Source organism: Puma concolor, chromosome C1 (genome assembly GCF_028749965.1).
Source record: "Puma concolor isolate L17-30 chromosome C1, mPumCon1.1.hap2, whole genome shotgun sequence".
NCBI classification, from domain to species: domain Eukaryota; kingdom Metazoa; phylum Chordata; class Mammalia; order Carnivora; family Felidae; genus Puma; species Puma concolor.
This window is the reverse complement of record NC_141674.1, coordinates 186,637,019-186,656,417: the sequence shown is the minus strand read 5'-3', so window position 1 is coordinate 186,656,417 and position 19,399 is coordinate 186,637,019. Positions and strand designations below refer to the sequence as shown.

The following is a 19,399-nucleotide window of genomic DNA, read 5'->3' as shown; positions in this document are numbered from 1 at the left end:
GAGAGGGAGACACAGAATCCGAAATGGGCTCCAGGCTCTGAGCTGTCAGCACAGACCCCGATGCGGGGCTCGAACTCACGGACCGTGAGATCATGACCTGAGCCAAAGTCGGACGCTTAACCGACTGAGCCACCCAGGTGCCCACCCAGGCGCCCCAAGGGAGGAATATTTTAATAGCCTCTCCAGGTAAATGTGATATTATTCTTTGGTACTACAGGAAAACTTTGCCAGTGGTAGTGTCTTAAAAGTTTTTAAAAATCAGGGGTGCCTGGGTGGCTCAATCACTTAAGCGTTGGACTCTTGATTGCAGCTCGGGTCGTGATCTCACAGTTTGTGAGATCGAGTCTCGCATCGAGGCTCAGAGTCAGCACTGTCAGCACAGAGCCTGCTTGGGATTCCCTCTCTCCCACTCTCTCTGCCCCTCTCCTGCTCTCGCATGCAAGTGTGCTCTCTTTCTCCTCAAAATAAATAAACGTTAAAAAAAGTTAGTTGCAAAACGGAATGTAAAGGCATATTGATAAACTTTCAGACTTTATAATTCATTGGTCTGCCTTGCACTTTGAATGGATCTTTTACCTACTCGTGATTTTGTAATGTCATGCATTGGTCATTTGGAAGATAATCTACCAGATGATGCAGACCTTCCAAATGCTGACACATTAGTATGACATATTTTAAAAAATTTGTTAAATTGCCACCAATATCATCAGGAGCGTCTTTAGTGTTGGGAGCTGTTAAGCTTATAGTAGCAGCTACATGTTTTCCAAAATTCTAATTTTCACTTGAAAGGTCAAATTTTGTCATTGGCAAAAGTGCTACCAGGTTATTTTCTTTGAAGTGGCAGGATCACTTCATTTTTAAGAAAATGTGTGCCAGATACTCGAGTCTGAATAACCATAGTTTGTCTGTTGTTCTTTCAAGTAAAAATGATATTCCATGACAAAGGTGTCTTGATTAACTCGCATATCACATACTCACACAACCACTCTTTCTCGCGACAGCCATCTCACTGCAGTTGTCTATAGTTCTCTATGTGTACTTCCCTTTTCCTCACACAAACTCTTAAAAAGGGGTATACTTGGTTTGAGATTTAATATAATCAATAATATATTACTGCATCATCAAGGACATTCTTAAATGAAAGTGGCATTTTTACTGTGTGCATATGGCAGTGAAGACCTACAACCACCAGCACAGTTTGGTGCCATTGACTTCATTTATTTCAACAGGCCAGCGGTTTTCCCACCCTTGCTTTTGTACCATGAGTACAAATTTCAGCATGACCAAAACAAGCAAATACGGTCTTCGTTTTGATGTCCTAGACCTCTTGGTGGGGAATCAGGATTTCCCCAGCGGTCCGTGGATCACATTTTGAGAACCACTGTTAAAGCATGTCTTCCTAAAAGGATCCCAGGCTGTGCATATAGAAGGTGTCACCTTGAACGGATCTATGACTATGAGAGATAATTCCACGTGACAGATGCTTAAAAGGCAACTTCCGTGTGTTAGGTGTCATGTTAAAGAATGAAGAGGTATGTAGAATATAAGTGAAAGAAGTAAGAAAACTTACCGGTAGACATGCCCATTTGTAACTCTAAATCTTTGGAGTGAAAAGTACAGACAGATCTCTGAATTTGTTGCTAATTTTTATAATAAACATAACTGATAGAAAAATACACAAGGCATTATACTACTGATTCTTACATCCCCCTCTCATTGTTTAAGGGTAGTTATTATTTACAGGAATCCTGCTTATGACAAGCACTCTGCTAAGTACTTAGCATGCATCATCTCACTGAATCCTCATGACACTAGAAGGAAGATTTTACAGATTGGGAGGCTCAGAGAAAGTAACTTGCTCAGAATTGTAAGGCTAGTAAGCAGATGTGCTTTTCAGGGTAAGAACTGGATTCACAACCAAAACTTTGTGACCGCCTCCCCCCACCCCCCAAGCTCCTGCTCACAATTTACATATCATGCCATCATTTGGGTTATACGGTGCTTAAATTTTTTTTTTTTAATGAAGGAATGGTAAAAAAAATAATACATATTTTCTCTCAGATACCCACTAGATATGTATCTATAATGAATAACAGTTTATTTACTTTTTAACGTAGTTTTGCTAAAATGGAACAATAACAAGAAAAATAATAACAAGTTATGCAAAATAAGAATAATAACTGGTCTGAAGATAAGAAAGAATATGGAGTTAATCCAGAAGAGCAGAACAAAGACATACTGACCACTTACTGTCTGCCAGACGTATGGTGTGTTGATATGTAGCTCACAACCTAATAAGTGAGATAGATGTATAATGGTTACATTAATATTTATATTAGTTAGCAGTCATTAATGCTAAGTTCTTCCCACTGAATTTTTGAGAAAATTAATTGTCTTAAATGCTGATTTGGGGGAAAAGGGAATATTAGGGGGTAGAGTTAGGTTGTTGAAACTTGAGATGAATATCTCCATTACATGATATTTTATATATAATCTATTCTTTAAATAGCACCACTCATTCATTTATTTACTTAACAAATTCTAATTGAGTTAGGCACAGGGACTTTTCAGTTGTTCCAACCAATTGTTCTCGTTGCCTGTGAAATATATTTTCTCAGGACTTTTAGTGGAAGCATGTTTTCCTTTTTTGGATCAAATATTTTATATTCTGTTGTCATAGATGAGGCAAATTAGACAAGTAAAAATAATTCTGATATTAACTCAAAATAAATGGAGACAAAAGTCATCTTGTTCGTGTTCTCATCTCCTGTTGTTGAGCATCACCACTTAGGACCTGAAGTTCTGGGTAAGGCTCAGTCCTCTGTGTAAGTCTTGTCATAGAGAGGTGGATGTGTGCATCTGAGAAGCTTCTGTTTTAACCTGTTACCACCCTGGATCAGCCACCCTCTGTAGTCACCTTCCTAATAATTTCTCATTTTCTCTATATAAAAAAGACCACAAAGTCTTGGCTTATTATAAGTAATCCAGTTCACCCCATAATGATACAGTGAATTATATACTTTCCTGAACTTAATCATTCAAGATCTCACTTCCTTCCCTGCAGGCAAAAACCATTATATTTTACACATGGCTCCCAGCTGGTTTTCATTGAGGCCTTCAAAACCTATTTGAACACTGAAAGGTTTAAGAAGAGCTGCTTTATCTTTTCTTGGTAGACTTTTGTCATGGTACCATTTTGTCCTTGTGTTTCCAAACTTTTCAGTTTTGAAGGCAGAGAAACGACATGTGCCCATATTATGGTTGTGCTTTGTCACGGGGCTAGGAAATTTGGGGTTTTATTTTGAAATTGATGTCTCCTTTGAATATATTTACAACTTTTATTTCTTTATCACTATCTTTATGTCCATTTATGTACATGTATGTCATATTTCAGCCTAAAGAGATTTCAGCAAATAAATAAGAGTTTATTAGACTTTTAACTTTCTGTTTGTTCATATCCTATCCACAACTTATTCATCAACACATAATTGTTGGAGATAGGAGTATGTATTTAGAAAGCTTTGTAAATTAATACATGCAAACATGATACTATGATAGACATTCCATAAATACTTGATAAATCAACATTTTTTTTTTCTTTTTTTTTTACTATTTTAACCCAGGGTGGATTGTCTTCAAGATAATTCCTTTTAGACATGATAAGCACCTCTGAAGAAGGTGCCTGAGGAAGGCAGCCATCAGGCAAATGTCAATTAACTATTCTCTTGAAGACAGAAGTACCAATGCATCCTTCTAGTTGTTTTATGATAGTGTTGCTATTTGTGATAGTCTGTTGAAAGTCCAGAAATATATTACAAGCTGAGGTTTTCTTACTTAGTATGTGACTGTATGAACATTTCTCTTTTCTCTAGTAATAGTGGCAGTTTCAAGCTCTACTATATTTCTGGCTGAATCAGATTATGATTGCATTTCATTGTGAGGGCATCCCGTCATCTTGAGGGTAGAATGCAGAGCCTTACGTGCTTTGGCCCTGGCCACCTGACAGTTGTCTCTAGCATAGGGCTTTTCAATACTACTTTCTGTGATGATGGAAATGTCCAATATGGTATTACACAATGCGGTAATCAAGCACGTGAAATGTGGCTAATGTGACTGAGGAACTGAGTCTTATTTTGTTCTGGTTTTAGTTTTAATTAATGAATGAAATGTAAATAGGCACATGTGGCTACTGGCTGCTGTACGAGGTGGTACAGCTCTAACATGCTGCCTTCCTTGACATTCTTCAGACACACCGGGTGTATTCCTCCCTACTGGCCTTTTGCTTGCTGTTGCCTTTGCCTGGAACGTTCTTCTGCATGGCTTGTTCCTCACTTCCTTCAGACCTCTGCTCACATGCTGCGTCTTTAAGGAGGCTTCCTTGAGTCACCATATCAAAAATGACTTTTCCTCTCCCCAGTTCTCCTCTTTATGCATTACTTAATTTTTTGCCCATAGAATTTATTACTTCCTGATATTTTACTTCTGTTCTGTCGTCTCAAAGTCTAGAGACTTTGTTCAATAGAAGGCAGGAGAGCACAATGTTTAAGGGCATGGGATTTAAAATCAGACAGATCTGTTTTAGAATATCAGTTCTGCCACTCACACGCTATGTGGCCTCACGCAATTAGCTATACTTGCTGAACTCCAGTTTTCTTATAAAATGGGGTGAAATACCTACCTGCAGGATTATTGTGAAATAAACTTAACATTTATAGCATTTAGGCCAGTGTTTGGTTCGTGCACTTTATATGAGTTCTACTACTGCTACTCCTGCCACTACCACCACCATTATTATTGCAACCACTTAGACACTTCAGTGCTATGAACACTAATTGTCATATTGAAAAATCCACAAGAGAAACTGTGAACTAAAACCCTTTGGAGAAATTATCAGAAATGAATTCTTGACTAGATTAATTTCAGTTCAGTTGTGACAGAGAAAAATCTAAACCGAAATAGAGCTAGAATGAATGGTAAGGCTTCAGTTTGCAAAGGTCAAGAGTAAAGGGGTGGATGGCTGTCTCTACAGAAGGATGTATTCTGTTATTTAGGAAGATCACATGAAGAGAGATGGTGGATGTTACAAATAGAAACAATCAACTACTGGACCCATTTTGTAAAAGAGGAAAAAGGATAAGACTGGAAAGTTTGTGGACTTGGGCAGTTTTTTGTTTTTTGTGTTTGTTTTTGTTTTTTTTAAATATATATATAAATACTGGGAAGATACTCCATTAACCTTAACTTAAAGAAAAATCCCAGGAAACAATAATGTGGTTGTGTGAAGAACACGTTAGAAAAGAACATAGATCTCTATCCAATTGGAAGGGCATTCTCCATCTTGGTTAAAGTAATTATAAATTTTGTGGTTTAAAAAAAAAATCATCAGCCAGAAATAGATGCCTGAATTGTCAAATGAGCTGAGGATCAGGACAACTTCTAGGTCCATCAAGCAGGAATCAGTGGCCTGGCCTCACACTCAAGTTACTAAGGGTACTTGGTTGAAACAGGAACCAGAGTTGATTCATCTAGTTAAACCAACAAGGAATTTTGAGCATCGCTGAGAAATTCAAACAGAAAAACTAAAATTCAGTTAAGTGGAAATTCAGAAATCTATCCTACGAAAAAGAGGCTAGAAGTGTTGACATTACTTACTTGAGATGTAAGAAAATGAATGGGATGCCTGGGTAGCTCAGTCGGTTGAGCAGCTGACTCTTGATTTCAGCTCAGGTCATAATCTCAGGGTTGTAGGATCAAGCCCCATGCCAGGCTCTGCCCTGGGCATGGAGTCTGCTTAAAATTCTCACTCTCTGCCCCTCATCCCCGCTCATGCTCTCTCTCTCTAAAATAAATAAAATGGTGAAAAAATGTAAGAAAATGAAGAAAAGTTCCTACCCCTGCTGTTTAGATGGGAGGTTTTTAAGAGAGGATTGTATTGATCTCCTTGTCTCAGAAAGACTGTCTTATAAGCATTAGGCTCTACTCTATTTTTGTCTAGAGTACTTAACACCACTGGAAGGAAGCACTGCATGACATTAATTCCTTGATTGTTGGGGCACATGGGTGGCTCAGTGGGTTGATCATCCAACTTTGGCTCAGGTCATGATCTCGCAGTCTGTGAGTTCAAGCCCTGCGTTGGGCTCTGTGCTGACAGCTCAGAGCCTGGATCCCACTTCAGATTCTGTCTCCCTCTCTCTGCCCTTCCCCCATTCATGCTCTCTCTTTCTGTCTCTCTCAAAAATGAATGAGTGTTAAAAAAAATTCCTTAATTGTCATAATAATAAGCCATTGCAATTGGTTAGTGCAGAAATCTATGCAGGGTTTTTTTTTCTGTTTTTTTTTTTTTCTTTCTAAAAATTGTCTAGAGACAAACAACTTTCTGCTTGGAGTAATTAGAACATTTGGGGGAAATGAAGATAGGACACAACCTGGAGTATCTTTGTCTCAGGTCTTACACATACTGCGGTTGACAGAGAATTACAGGCAAAGAAAAGGGGCAGTGTGACTGAAAAACTTCATTCAGGCCCTTTTGGTAACTTGTGAGACAGTTTCACTTGAAAGCTTCTCACTTTGTCATTCTCTATTTTGACTGCTCTCTCCTTTTGTGCTTCAAGATGCTAGAAATGTCACTTAATCTTCATGTAAATATTGTCATGCCACCCAATTCATTATAGAATATTGTCTGACCTGAAATAAAACATTTCTCTTTATATATAATTTCTTTTTAAAAAAAAGAATTTAATTTTGTATTTTTATTTTATTTTTGAGAGAGAGAGAGTGAGCAGTGGAGGGGTAGAGAGAAAGAGAGACAGGATCCAAAGTGGCATTGCCACTGTCCCTTGGACACGTGCTTTCTCACACTGACAGCTCCCTATGTGTATAATTTCCAATTTAAAGGGTTTTCCTGAGATGCTGCATGTTTCCAGGTTATTCTTGATCCAAATAGCACCCTCATGAGGAACTGTGCGCATTGAATAAACTGATCTGTGTAAAGTTCTTAGAACCGCCTGGCACAGAGTAACATTCAGTAAGCAGTAGCTATTCTTGTTCCGCTATTTCATGTGTGGCTTCCCTACATGTGTGCGTTAGGACTGCTAGAGTCTGGGAAAGGGGAGGTGAAGCAGGCCTGTGGGCTGGACTCAGGAGAAGAACAAACCCTATCATGCAGAAAGATTATAGTAACTTCAAAGTATAGTTTTGGAAAATCTCTTTAAATCTAACCAGTGCAAAATGGAAAACCCCTAAAGAACCAATCTAATTATTTAACTAAATGGAACCATTATGCTGACTTTTACTACAGAAGGCAAGCATAATTTAGAAAATGGGGCATTTTAATTCTCTTTTGTTTTCCAATTAACACAATTGCTCTAATAGGGGGTACTCGTGCTTGAGTATATGTATGTTCTTTGAGTACATATTTCATATATAATTTCAGTGTCTATCTTTCTCTTTCTCACCAAAACCCCCCAAATCCTCACCTGTTGACATAGTGGTTCATTTATGACAATGGCCGGGCGGCCCAGATTATGACCTCAGAGCGAATATCTTCTGCCATCAAAGTGCCATGAACAGGCCCACAGCACAGCTCTACGTTCCCTTCCGGCTATAATTAGGATGTTGAAGTAACAGAGCTCTCATGTTTTTGCTGATGCCAGCTTACCACAGCAGACCACATGAGTTTACTCTTAGTTGAAAGTAGTAAAGAAAATGCCAAGAACATTCATTTTAATTGGCCAACATTATATGGACCTTTAGTGCCACTGTTTTATGGTCCTGTATTTTAGATTTTTTTCTGCCACCAGCCGTCGGCTTATTATGATGGATATTCTTATTTCCTTTTGATTATCCTTTTGATTATTATCTTGATTGTTACGTGATTACTAATTATTATTTGAAAAGTTTCATCCTCTTCTGCTTGTTGTTACCTTACTCAGGTAACAATTTCATGGGTCCTGATATTTATTAAATTCCATATAAAAGGCTGACATTGTCACATTGGTAAGAAGTTATTTTTTTCATCAGGTGGTCTCTGAGACTGAAATAGATGGCAGACATTTTTTCCCTTAAATTCTTGCTTTGCTATTGATATTTCTTAGCCCGAGAAGAAGAGAATGGGTCATATGAGGAGTGTGTGGTGGTCGTAGGAGTGGTGCTGGGGATGGTGGGTCCACTGATTCTTTAATGTCACCAGACATGTGTCCTTGTGTACTGATTGGATTGATTTCCCCCTGAATTCTGGAAAATGTTTAATTTGTTGCTTTAACATGAAAGAGACTGCATAAAATATGAGAGAATAGTAAGAGAGAAACGTGTGTGTTTTAAAATGGGAACTCACTATCCGTAAAGGCTTTGGGAGGACCCAGAAAGTTAGGCACTGATCCGAGTATAGGAAATGTGGTCTTTGTCTTTGGAGTTGACATAATGCTTTTTAGTGGGGACTATCACAGTAGCCTTTTAATTCTATAATATTGTTGCTGATGTTATAATGTCCGAGCAGTGGCTAGGCTCCTGTCCAGGATCCAGTGATCCTCTCCCCTGTCCAAGGAGCCCATCTCACATGGGCCTATGATGGCAGCAGGAGCAAGTCGTTGGGACAGTCTCCTCTGCATAGCTTTCTTTCTTCGGTCAGATAGAAGTTCATTAAGTTAATATTAAAATGGGAAATTATGTCATGCAGAAAGATGATGTTGAAGATCAAGAATAAGCTTGCCTAACTAGTGTCAAATGGCAAAACTAAAATGATTTAATAACGAGTTTGGTGTCCTTTATTCAAGGAAAACAATCCACGGGTTGGGGGAGTACGGTGCCTCACAAACAGCGGAACACTCTTCCTGAGGCATTTGGGCAAGATCAGCTTATATAGATCATTAAAAGTGGCAATACGAACAGAGCGTGATTGTCTGGGGTTGCATATCTGACTTTATTTAGAAAGATCAAAGAACAAGAAAATAAATATAGAGTATTGGGTTTGGGGATTGGCCCACTGTACCGTGTACTGTGCTTCTGATCAAGTGGAGCATTTACGGGAACTGGGAAGTACAGTCGGCTGATATGGCATCACAGGCAAGAGCATCTCTATCTGGAGGCTAGAAATTTATTTAAACATTAGAGTTTTTTGTTTTTATTTTATTTGTGTGTGTGTGTATGTGTGTGTTTATTTTTGAGAAAGAGACAGAGTGTGAGTGGGGGGAGAGGCAAAGAGAGAGGGAGACACAGAATCCAAAGCAGGCTCCTGGCTCCAGGCTGTCAGCACAGAGCCTGACGGGAGCCTTTAACTCAAGAGCCCTGAGATCATGACCTGAGCCTAAGTCAGAGGCTAACCTGACTGAGCCATCCAGCCATCCCTTTGTTTTTTGTTTTTAAATGAGTGGGAGATATGTAGAGATAAAGGAGAAATTTAAATTAATTACAACAACTAGAAAACCTTAACGTTAAGGATTAAAAAAACAAAATAGGGAGTGTGTGCAAACAGAATTTTAATAGTTTATAAAGTGATATTAAGAAGGCCCATCTATGAGAGTATAAAAGTCATTTAAAATTCTTAATTTAAGAAAAATGTTGTATCTTTAAATTAATTTGGATGTTTTTATATTTAAAAAAAATGTTTTTAAAAAAATTAATGTTTAAGGGTCAATATCAGGGCTAAAAGAAAATAAACACAAGTTCTTTCTAATTTTACGAAGTATTGATTTTTCTGGCCGAAATGTCAACTATTCCTCTGTTATACTCTTGAGTAATCATGAGGCTGATGGTAATAATTGCTATCATTTATTGAATGTTTGCCCCGAGCTTGATGTGGACAGACTGTATGTAGCCCATGGCCAAATCTGATCTGCCACCTGTTTTTGTAAATAAAGTTTTATTGGAACACAGCCATGCTAATTTGCTTGTATATTACTTATGGCTGCTTTCACACTGCAAAGGTAGAGTTGAGTCATTGCAACAGAGACTGTAAGGCCCTATAAAGTCTACAGTATTTACTATCTGGCCCTTTACTGAAAAAGTTTGTCAACCTCTGACTTAAGGTAAGCACTATTCTTTACATCTGATTTGTTATTTAATTCTTACAACATCCCTAGGAAGTCAGTGTCCTACCCTTCTTTTATAGGTAATGAAATTGAGGCTTAAAGAGGTTATTCTCTTATACAGGGATATCCAACTAAGGGAAAGAGTCTGGACTTGAACCCATGAGGTCTGATTGGAGAGCCAGTACTTCTCACGGAGTCCAACTGCTTTGCCATTAGGCTTTAGAGAGGTGGCCTATCATGCTGGTTAACAGCAGGGAAGGCTCTGGAGCCAGATTGTTTGAAAGCAAATGACCTTGGGCAATAAATGACTTAACTTCTTTGCGCCTCAGAATATACACGTTAGCAAACTATTTTTAACCTCTTGTTTTGTAAATGAGACTCTAAATCACCAGAAATTCTTTTATGTTTCCAAAAGACCTGAATTTCCAAATGACTACGTGACTCCAAAGGTAGATAGACAGCACAATTTCAGAGGAATGATAGCTTTTGAAAGGTAAAATCCTGCGTCAAATGTTAATATATATATATTTTTTAATTTTAATTATCAGGTCCTTCATAGACAGCAGTCTCAGCCAGCCAAGGAGAGTTCCCCTCCCAGAGAAGAAGCTCCACCCCCACCTCCTCCGACTGAAGACAGTTGTGCCAAAAAGCCCCGGTCTCGCACAAAGATCTCCCTGGAAGCCCTGGGGATCCTCCAAAGCTTTATTCATGATGTGGGCCTGTACCCTGATCAGGAAGCTATCCACACGCTTTCTGCTCAGCTGGATCTCCCCAAACACACCATCATCAAGTTCTTCCAGAACCAGCGGTATCATGTGAAGCATCATGGGAAGCTCAAGGAACACCTGGGCTCCGCGGTGGACGTGGCTGAGTATAAGGACGAGGAGCTGCTGACAGAGTCCGAGGAGAACGACAGTGAGGAAGGCTCTGAGGAGATGTACAAAGTAGAGGCCGAGGAGGAAAATGCTGAAAAGAGCAAGGCCGCGCCTGCTGAAATCGACCAGAGATAATGTGAACTCCTACCAGGCAAAGCAATACATCGGTCCAAGGATTTTCTGTTTTAATTTCTTTAAAAACTTTTTTTTTTTGCTTTATTTTATTTTATTTTTGTCTGTTTTGTTTTTCTTACCTTTTTTGACATTTTTTTGTTGCACAGGATACACCTATAGACTGAATAAGTTCAGTATTCCCGAATCAGACATCGCCTTGGCAAAGACACTAAAGTGTTACACTTTTACAATTGACTGGATCATAGTAATTATAATCACAGGAAACTCTGCCTTCATTATCCTTGCACTTACGGAAGAGACATCAGGCAAGTTCCAGGACGAAAAGACCTACGAAACAAATGAAGGAAGCTACAAGTGTGTGTGTATATGTATATGTATATATCTATATATTTACATATATATATTAAATTGCATGGGACAGAGAACTTTACAATCTGAAAGAATAGACTGTGAAATGAGTTCTTAAAGAAGAGACTTGTTTATGTATTAAAAAAAAACCACTTCACAGTGAGTCGCTTTGGCTTTTTGATAAACTGCGGCCTGCTCTCAGGGTGGGGTGACTATTTTTGAATTCCTATTTATTTTCTGTGTTTGTCCCTGATTTTTTTTTTTTTTTTAATTCTATGGCTTCCTATCTGGCAGCTTGATGGGTAATTTTTGAGGTATGTATTTAAACATAATAAATCAACACTGCCAAAAAGAAAGAAGAAAGGAAAGTGGAAAAAAAAATCAGGGCACCTTAAAATGATACAAGTCAAATTGCTCTTAAGACACAATGCACACTTAAAATGACTCGACGTGTTCCGTTATTCAACTTGTCATTACTGTAGTGAACAGATGCATTTCTGTGGAATTCCAAATGAATAAAACTGAAATTCAGTACAGAGAAAACTTGTCTTGATAAAATGACGTTTTGACGTTGGACGTATGGAATTCATAGTATGAGCCACATTTTATTGTGAAACTTATTTACCTGTTCGTGGCTTCAGATCTTAAAATGAATAAGCCTGCTCATTTAAAAGTTGTTTGTTGTTGCTGTTTTCTCTTTTTCTTTTTTCTCCTTTTTTTTTTTTTAATAGAAAATAGTTCAATGTAATGTTAAGTTAGAAAAGAAGTTGCCGCCCAGTTAAAGGGGTTCCCTCTCAAATAAACCTCCATCCTTCCATCTCCCAAAAGATGTTTCCTATTTCTGTTTCACTTTGGGCTTCCTCTTCTTCGTCCACATTCCATCCACCTGACCAAACCTCTAGAGTTCCTGCTCTCACATGCCTCATCCCTTCCCTGGTATGGCAGCCCTAATAAGAACCTTTCTTTGAATCATTGTGCAGCTCCAGGCAATAGAGTAAGCGAAGCGATTTCGGTGGAATCACCTACTCATCGTAAACGGAAACATTTTCTCAGTTACCGACATAGCAATTACCTTACGTAAAGCAGAACTAATGCCGACTGGCTGTTTAGTGGAATGAGCATTAAAGCTGCAACCTACTATAGCTCTCCAAACCTCTTGTAGCTTCCTGTCAGAAGCACCAGTAGCATTTCTTCCCACTTGTACTTAGAGTAATTGCAAGAGGTGACCTCACCTGCAGGACTGGCCTTGCAAACCTAACCCATGCTTCACCTTGGCCGCCAGACAGTCCCACACGGTTGGATTTTTTTGGAGTTCTGCTCTCATGCAACCTTGTCAAAGACCTCATGCAATATCACTTTGAAAGTTATTTTCTGTTTACTACACAGACATTGTAATATAACTGTTAATACTATTTATATATTTGAAAGGTATAAAAGGTAGGAGTTAAAAAAAAAAACAAAACCTCTATGTGTAGATATTAACTCAGAACTTACAATATACAGGGAGAAGACATGTTGCAATACAAGCTAATTCTAGCTGCTCAGTAACCTCTGGAGTTTTTAAAGGGACATTTTCCTGTACTTTTTCAAATAACGATGTTGAAAAAATTATCTTGACAACGAGCGTCACATACCTTTGCAAAAGGATGGTTGTTTGCAGTTAAGCCCCGGGCCCATCCTTCTGCTGCCGTAGTATGCTGCAGCTTTAATCCGAAAGTCCACGCTTGCTGCTTCCTGATCTCCGAGTTACTCTTTCCAAATTGTCTTCTTACACTGTTGCTGAAGGTCACTCTGTACATGTAATGGAAACTGATGTTGCCAAGCTCTTACAAGGTGGTTCATCTATCGATGGCATCCGCATTTGGTATCTTTTACACTTCAACCAAAAATTTGTTAGGTATTTTTCAATGCTAAGTCTTGCCTTTTATTTTTTAATTTCACTGCCAAGTTTGCAGTGATTCTAAGTGAATCTGTGGGCATTTTAGCCTGTGGTCTTGCCAGATCTTTGCGAATTACAATGCATATATGTCTATTTATTCAATATCTGTCATATAATATCTATTTGGAAGAAGAAACTTTCTCTTGTAGTGCCTCTTGACAAAGCACAATTTCCCGCCTTTTTTTTTTTTTTTTTGTGAAATGAAAAAACAAATTGTGTTTTATTGCGGTATCAACAATGTGAATAAGGATTAACATATTGTAAATGTTCTTTTTTCCATGTAAATCAACTATCTTTGTTATCACTAAGTGATAATTAATTTTTAACTTATGTGCATTGTTAGGCTGTTAGAATTTTTTGGTTGTTAAAATAAAACGCATTCAATAAATATGACTTCGTTTGTCAAGTATTTTACTGGGCATTGCCTTCTTTCCCACTTAAACTTTCGTGTGGAGTGAGACCTGGTGAGTGTAAGAAAAATCTGCTCCCTTAGTTTAGAAATAAGGCAGCAGTACCCATAACTGCAGATGTTTGAGTCCTGTACGATGCATGGATTTTGTTGTACATGTGAATTTACGTACATGTCTGTGTGTTTATAAACGTATGTGTGCTCGCATTCTGAAGCTGGCCAGGGGGAAAGCCGTGTATCCAAACGTTTTGCCGTATACAGACAAAACTCCAGTGTATAGAGATATATTTATGGGCTTGCTTCTTTATTTTTCTAGTGAATATTTTCTGTTTATAATTAAAAACCCACAAATGACTGCGTGTCAGGAAACTTTTGGAGCACATATGTCCATGGTTAATGGACATAATAAAAGTCTTTTATATTTAGAGCTGGGGTACCATAATGTGCGCAGAGAGGAATGCCGGAAGGATTGATGTATCTGAGAAATGTGTGAAAATGATTTTTTAGAAAGTGCTTACAATGGAAAATATTGCTCAAAAGACTAAAGTTAATAAGGAAGGAGCAAGTGCTTAACTTCAGAACTGGCAAAGAGAAAGTCAATTAAAAAGTGATTTTGTTTTCTTTTGATATTGTAAATTGTCTTTCCTGTGTGTGTGTGTGTGTGTGTGTGTGTGTCTGCGTGTTTTGCATTTGGTTAACATACAGATGTAATTTTTCTTTCCTTTCTTCCTTAGTTTCATTTGCCATAATACTTTTTTATTCCATGATACTTAACAGCTCACAGGTCACGTAGATAGGTTTTACGGACAGATGCTGGATATTTGCAGAAAAGCAGACAGACCCAAAGCACAGAGTTCTGAAGGTTCGTAAAGAAAAATTAGAGGCTCAATACAAAGCAAAACACATTACTTATGCAAATGGGAGTGAATTCTGCATTTGGGATACAGACTTGAAAGCATGTGTGAGAGGATGTGACTTGAGGCACAAGTAGCTTCTGTGTGCATGAGGTTGTGTTTTTAGGGGTCAAACTTCATCATAGGTGACAAACTCCAGAGAAAGAGGCTCTGCCCACACATGGATTGGTTTCTGCTAGAAGGCGGGCTCTGTGAGAGCAACTTCTGTTCCCAAGAAAGAGTAAGAGGTTTCTTGACTTAATGCGTCGTCGTATTATAGCACCTCAGAGCCATCACTTCATGGGTTGAGTTTTGTCTTTTTAAAATTTTTCTTAGAGGAGGTATTTTCCTTTACACTGTTACTCCCCTTTCTGTAAAGGTTTGAACCAAGACTTCAAAGTCCCTGCATTTTTTTTTTCCTACAGGGCCATGACGGCATAATCAGAGAGTAAATATTTATTGAACATGTATTCTATGCCAGATAATTTTCTAGGAACTGAGGTGACAAGAGAAAATATGTGACTTGATGTTCTCCCCTCATGGAGCTTATAACTTGTTGGAAAGGTTTAATATAAGTAAAATAGTCATACGGTGGTTGACTATTCAGACAGAGATGTATTTGTTGAGTGAGCAGTACAAACCCATGCTGTGAATTTGGAAAAGAAAATGATAACTGTGTGTGAGCTGGAATGGTCCTGAAAGGTGGATCACTTAGGAAACGGCTGCATGTAACAGAAAAAAATGACAAATATTGATACAGACAAGGTAAAAGTTTACCTGTTTCTTACAAGAAAGAAATTACTGAAGTAAGCTGGCTTCATGAAGTTGTCAGGGACTCACACACTGCCAACTTCACTTTTCCTGGTGTTCCCATGTTTCTTCTTTCTCGTGGTCCAAAATGATTGGTAGAGCTCTCACCATCACACCCACCTTTCAGACACCAAGATGGAAGGAGGAGTAAAGAATGGCATACCGCCTTTCTGTTGTGGAGACTTCTTCAAGCCCTACACCTGAATGCAAGGGAGACTAGTAAATCTTTCTAGCTGTTCTATTAATGCCACAGAAAAGGAAGGAGAGATGGATATCGGGGTAGGCAGCTAACAGCCTCTTGCCGCAGAGGGTGTGAGGGAAGTTGTTGGACACGATAGATAGGAGGAAGGTAAGTGAAACGGCCCGTTTGCTCTGCTGTTACTCGCTGTACCTTGCAGGTCTTCCTCCTCACCACCCTGAGTTCTTTCCCTGGCCAAGTTGAAGGATGAACCCAAGCAAGTATCACTTCTTCCAGGAAGCCCTTCTTGATCTGCCGCATCTGCTCTGCCAGTGTAGTTACAAATAATTTCTGTGTGTTCACAGAGTTCTCAGGGTATCTCACCGTCACAGGACTGTCCCAGAACTTGCGGTTCACTGTGGTTGTGGTCCTGTGCTTGCTCAGCAGGAACGTAGGAAGTCTTTCTTTGCATTTGCCCACGCAGAGGACAGGGGTGGGCAGCTGGAGGTGACACAGGCCCTGTGGAGATAGGTGTGACGGTGTCTTCTCTGGAGGAGTATGTCCCCAGGACTGGCCTCTTGAGTCAGAGACAGAAATGAAGACTGAAATGTGCAGTAAAGGGATGTTGACTTCGAATGCTGCCGATTCAGCGCTGTTAGGAAACAGCAGTGCCGGGATCGAAGGCCAGGTCTGCCTGCCTCCACAGCTTGCATTTTCTCCCTCATCTCACACCACCTCTCACTGCATGTCTTAGAATGTCCTAGAAAGGCTGGATGAACTGAACACCAGTTTGTTGGCCAACATACTTTATATGACATGGCCTTTTCACTTCTCTTTACACACTTTTTCATAATCTTATCTGAGAATGACATTTCTGATGGAATTTTGTTCTGAAAGAAAGCTCTATTAAAAAAACAAAACAACAACAAAAAAAAACCCACCATGCTCTGCTACTAAAACTGCCCCAGAAGAATCTAGAAGCAGCTTCTTCGGTAACACTTTGAAAGGCTTAAAGTGTTACCTTCACATATCGAGAAATAATTACAAAAATATCCCATTAACACTGTAATAAATAGTTCAGAGCAATGATTAATTAAAGAGGGAACTATAATTTATTCACTATCCATTAACAGGCATAATCCTATTTTAACATAAAACAGCAGAGGCTAAAGGAATTCTGGGAGGCTCAGTGACAGCTTTGGAATGAGCAGTCCCAGGGACCCTCCCTCAGCTTAAGAAAGACATAAGGGGAAAATTCTTTATAATTTATCCTGTCTCCAGTTGATTGTGAGGGGGCAGTGAACTATCCTAGTACCTATTGTCCCTGGTTTTGCAGCTTATTTTTCAGACCCACAGTTTCCTCTGTGGGGAATGGAGCTGATCATTCGTGTATCTCAGAATTATTATTAAATACGTAGAAGCATCTACAACAACTTCTTCCTTTCTTTCCTCCACTCTTCTAAGAGAGAAAGAGAGAAGCAGGATATTATAAAATGCTATAAATGACTTGTTAAAGCCAATTCAGATGAGTTTGAATGTGGGATCCCCTCTGATATTTTCAAAAGTCCTTGTTACCCCATCTAAAGCTTTTGTGCCTAAAGACTACTGTGTGACAGCTTTGTCTCTCATTTCTCCCTCCATTCTCATTTATTGGAGCCTCTTCCCTTCCCGCCTCCCTTCCCCTCTCCTTTCTGTCAAGAGCTAGGATATGGTTTTCTTTCTTAAGGAGAAACTGAATGTGATGCGTCAGTAGCCTTCTGAAACCTTCAGAATTAGATAGGTGTCGAAGTACGGACGGCATCCAGCTCTGGTTTTCCTCCTGCTACTCTCCTGCTTGTTTCAGTGTGTTTGGCTGATTCTCTCTTTTCTGTCCAGTGCCTCAATGGCCAGGGTACTGCGGGGTTCCTTTCTGGTCCTCCTTTTCCACTCTTTCCTCATTCACCGTCTTGATACTTAGGGTACCCGTATGCCGACAATACCCAGTGTCTCTCTGCAGCCTAGACCTTTTCCAGATCTCCAAATTGTTAGGTTCTATTGCCCACTCAGCACCGCCACTTGGATGGCACACTTCACACAGCTCAAAATGACCTCCTTCTCTTCCCAAATGTGCCCCACCCTGCTGATGGCAGCTGCAAGCTTCCTGTTGCTCAGATCAAAACTTTGGAATTCTTCCTTATCCTGTTTCTTTAACACCCGACATTCAATCTGGCAGCAAAGTTCCTGGGAGGGTCTGCCTTCAAAGTATATTCACAATCTTACAACCTTTTAGCTTCGGTACTTCTCCAAGCTTGGTTGGAGCCATCATCCTCTTACCTGATCTGACCCTCCCTGACCTCCTTCCCTTCCACTCTCCCCCTGCTTCGGGCTCCAGTCACATGAACCTCCTCGCTGCCTGAAAGACACAGGCTGACTCTCTCCCTCGCTTTTCCACTTCTCTGCTAAAGCTGAGAACTCCTCCCCTGGATAGCCATGTCTCGCTCCTCCATTCCCAGCTGTCTGCTCACGAGTCACCTGTTCAGTGAGGAGTACTCCGATCCCTTATTTCAAATTACCTGGGTGGTTAAGTGTCTGACTCTTGATTTCGGCTCAGGCCATGATCCCAGGGTCGTGGGTCTGAGCCCTGTGTTGGGTCCACGCTAAGGGTGGAGCCTGCTAAAATTTCTCTCTCTGCTCCCCCCATTTGTGCACACACTTTCTTTCAAAATAAATAAATAAACATTTAAAAAAATAATGGGGTGCCTGGGTGGCTCAGTCAGTTAAGCTAAGTGTCCGACTTCGGCTCAGGTCATGATCTCACGGTTCATGTGTTCGAGCCCCGCATCGGGCTCCGTGCTGACAACTCAGAACCTGGAGTCTGCTTCCGATTCTGTGAATCCCTCTTTTTCTCTGTTCTTTCCCCATTTGCACTCTGTCTCTCTCGTGCTCTCAAAAATAAATAAACATTAAAAAAATTTTTTAAAGAAATAAAAAAAGAATAATAAAATTGCAAACCGCCCCCACCACTGCTTCTGGATCCCTTTTATCTTATCATACTTTACTTTTTTCATAGCTTGTAACATAAGCTATAATTTACTTATTTTCCATGTTTTTGTCAGTTGTTTCACTCCAAAGAAAATACCAGGAGGACACAGAGCCTGTTTTTTGTTTTTTGTTTTTTTTTTTACCAATAAATGTTTAAGTGGGGTACATTTCATAGTTTTTATCTAGTTGGATTTTTCAATTTTGAACTTAAGCGGGGATTAAGGATTTAAATTACTCTATAGAGATAAACTTCGTCTGAATATTTCTTTAATGCATAACCAGGGTACTTGACACCTCAGGAAGCTCTAAGGCTGACATTTGTAAGCCCACATCTGGGTACTTCATTTGGGTCTGTGATTCTCTGCTTTCTTGGAAAATAGAATCCTGTAGCACAGATTTTGCTGTCTAGCACATCCTCTTATTCAAACAGAAATCCCTTCTCACGTTGGAGGCCTCGTTGGCCCAAGGCCACGCAGCATTGTCCCTCCCTGGTTAGGAGCTAAGGCCTTTGGGAATCAGCCCATTCCACCTTTGCTCAGCCCTTCTGTCCCTGAGCTCTCATTGGTGCCATCCAAGACTGCATTTGCTCTCCTAGTAATCACCTCACATATTTGAGCTCATGGTGGAGCAAAATCCCATAAGGTCTTAGGTTTCTTGTATTAATCATGTGATGTGACTATCCAGGAAGCTATGTCATTCAAACCATATGAATACAGCTTAGATCAAGGGAAGTGATCATCCTACCCTCTTCAAACTAATCAGGCCA

General features: G+C 39.6%; 1 protein-coding gene across 2 annotated transcripts in view; it reads left to right on the top strand.

Moving 5' to 3' along the window:
* The window catches only part of SATB2 (SATB homeobox 2), a 192,444-nt gene extending 178,729 nt beyond the window's left edge, over nucleotides 1-13,715 (top strand). For both annotated transcript variants that reach the window (XM_025934980.2, XM_086719222.1), the window contains exon 11: nucleotides 10,574-13,715. In XM_025934980.2, coding sequence (XP_025790765.2) covers nucleotides 10,574-11,035 — 462 coding nt within the window. In that variant the 3' untranslated portion in view covers nucleotides 11,036-13,715. The remainder of the gene's footprint in view (nucleotides 1-10,573) is intronic.
* Nucleotides 13,716-19,399: the final 5,684 nt, after the last annotated feature.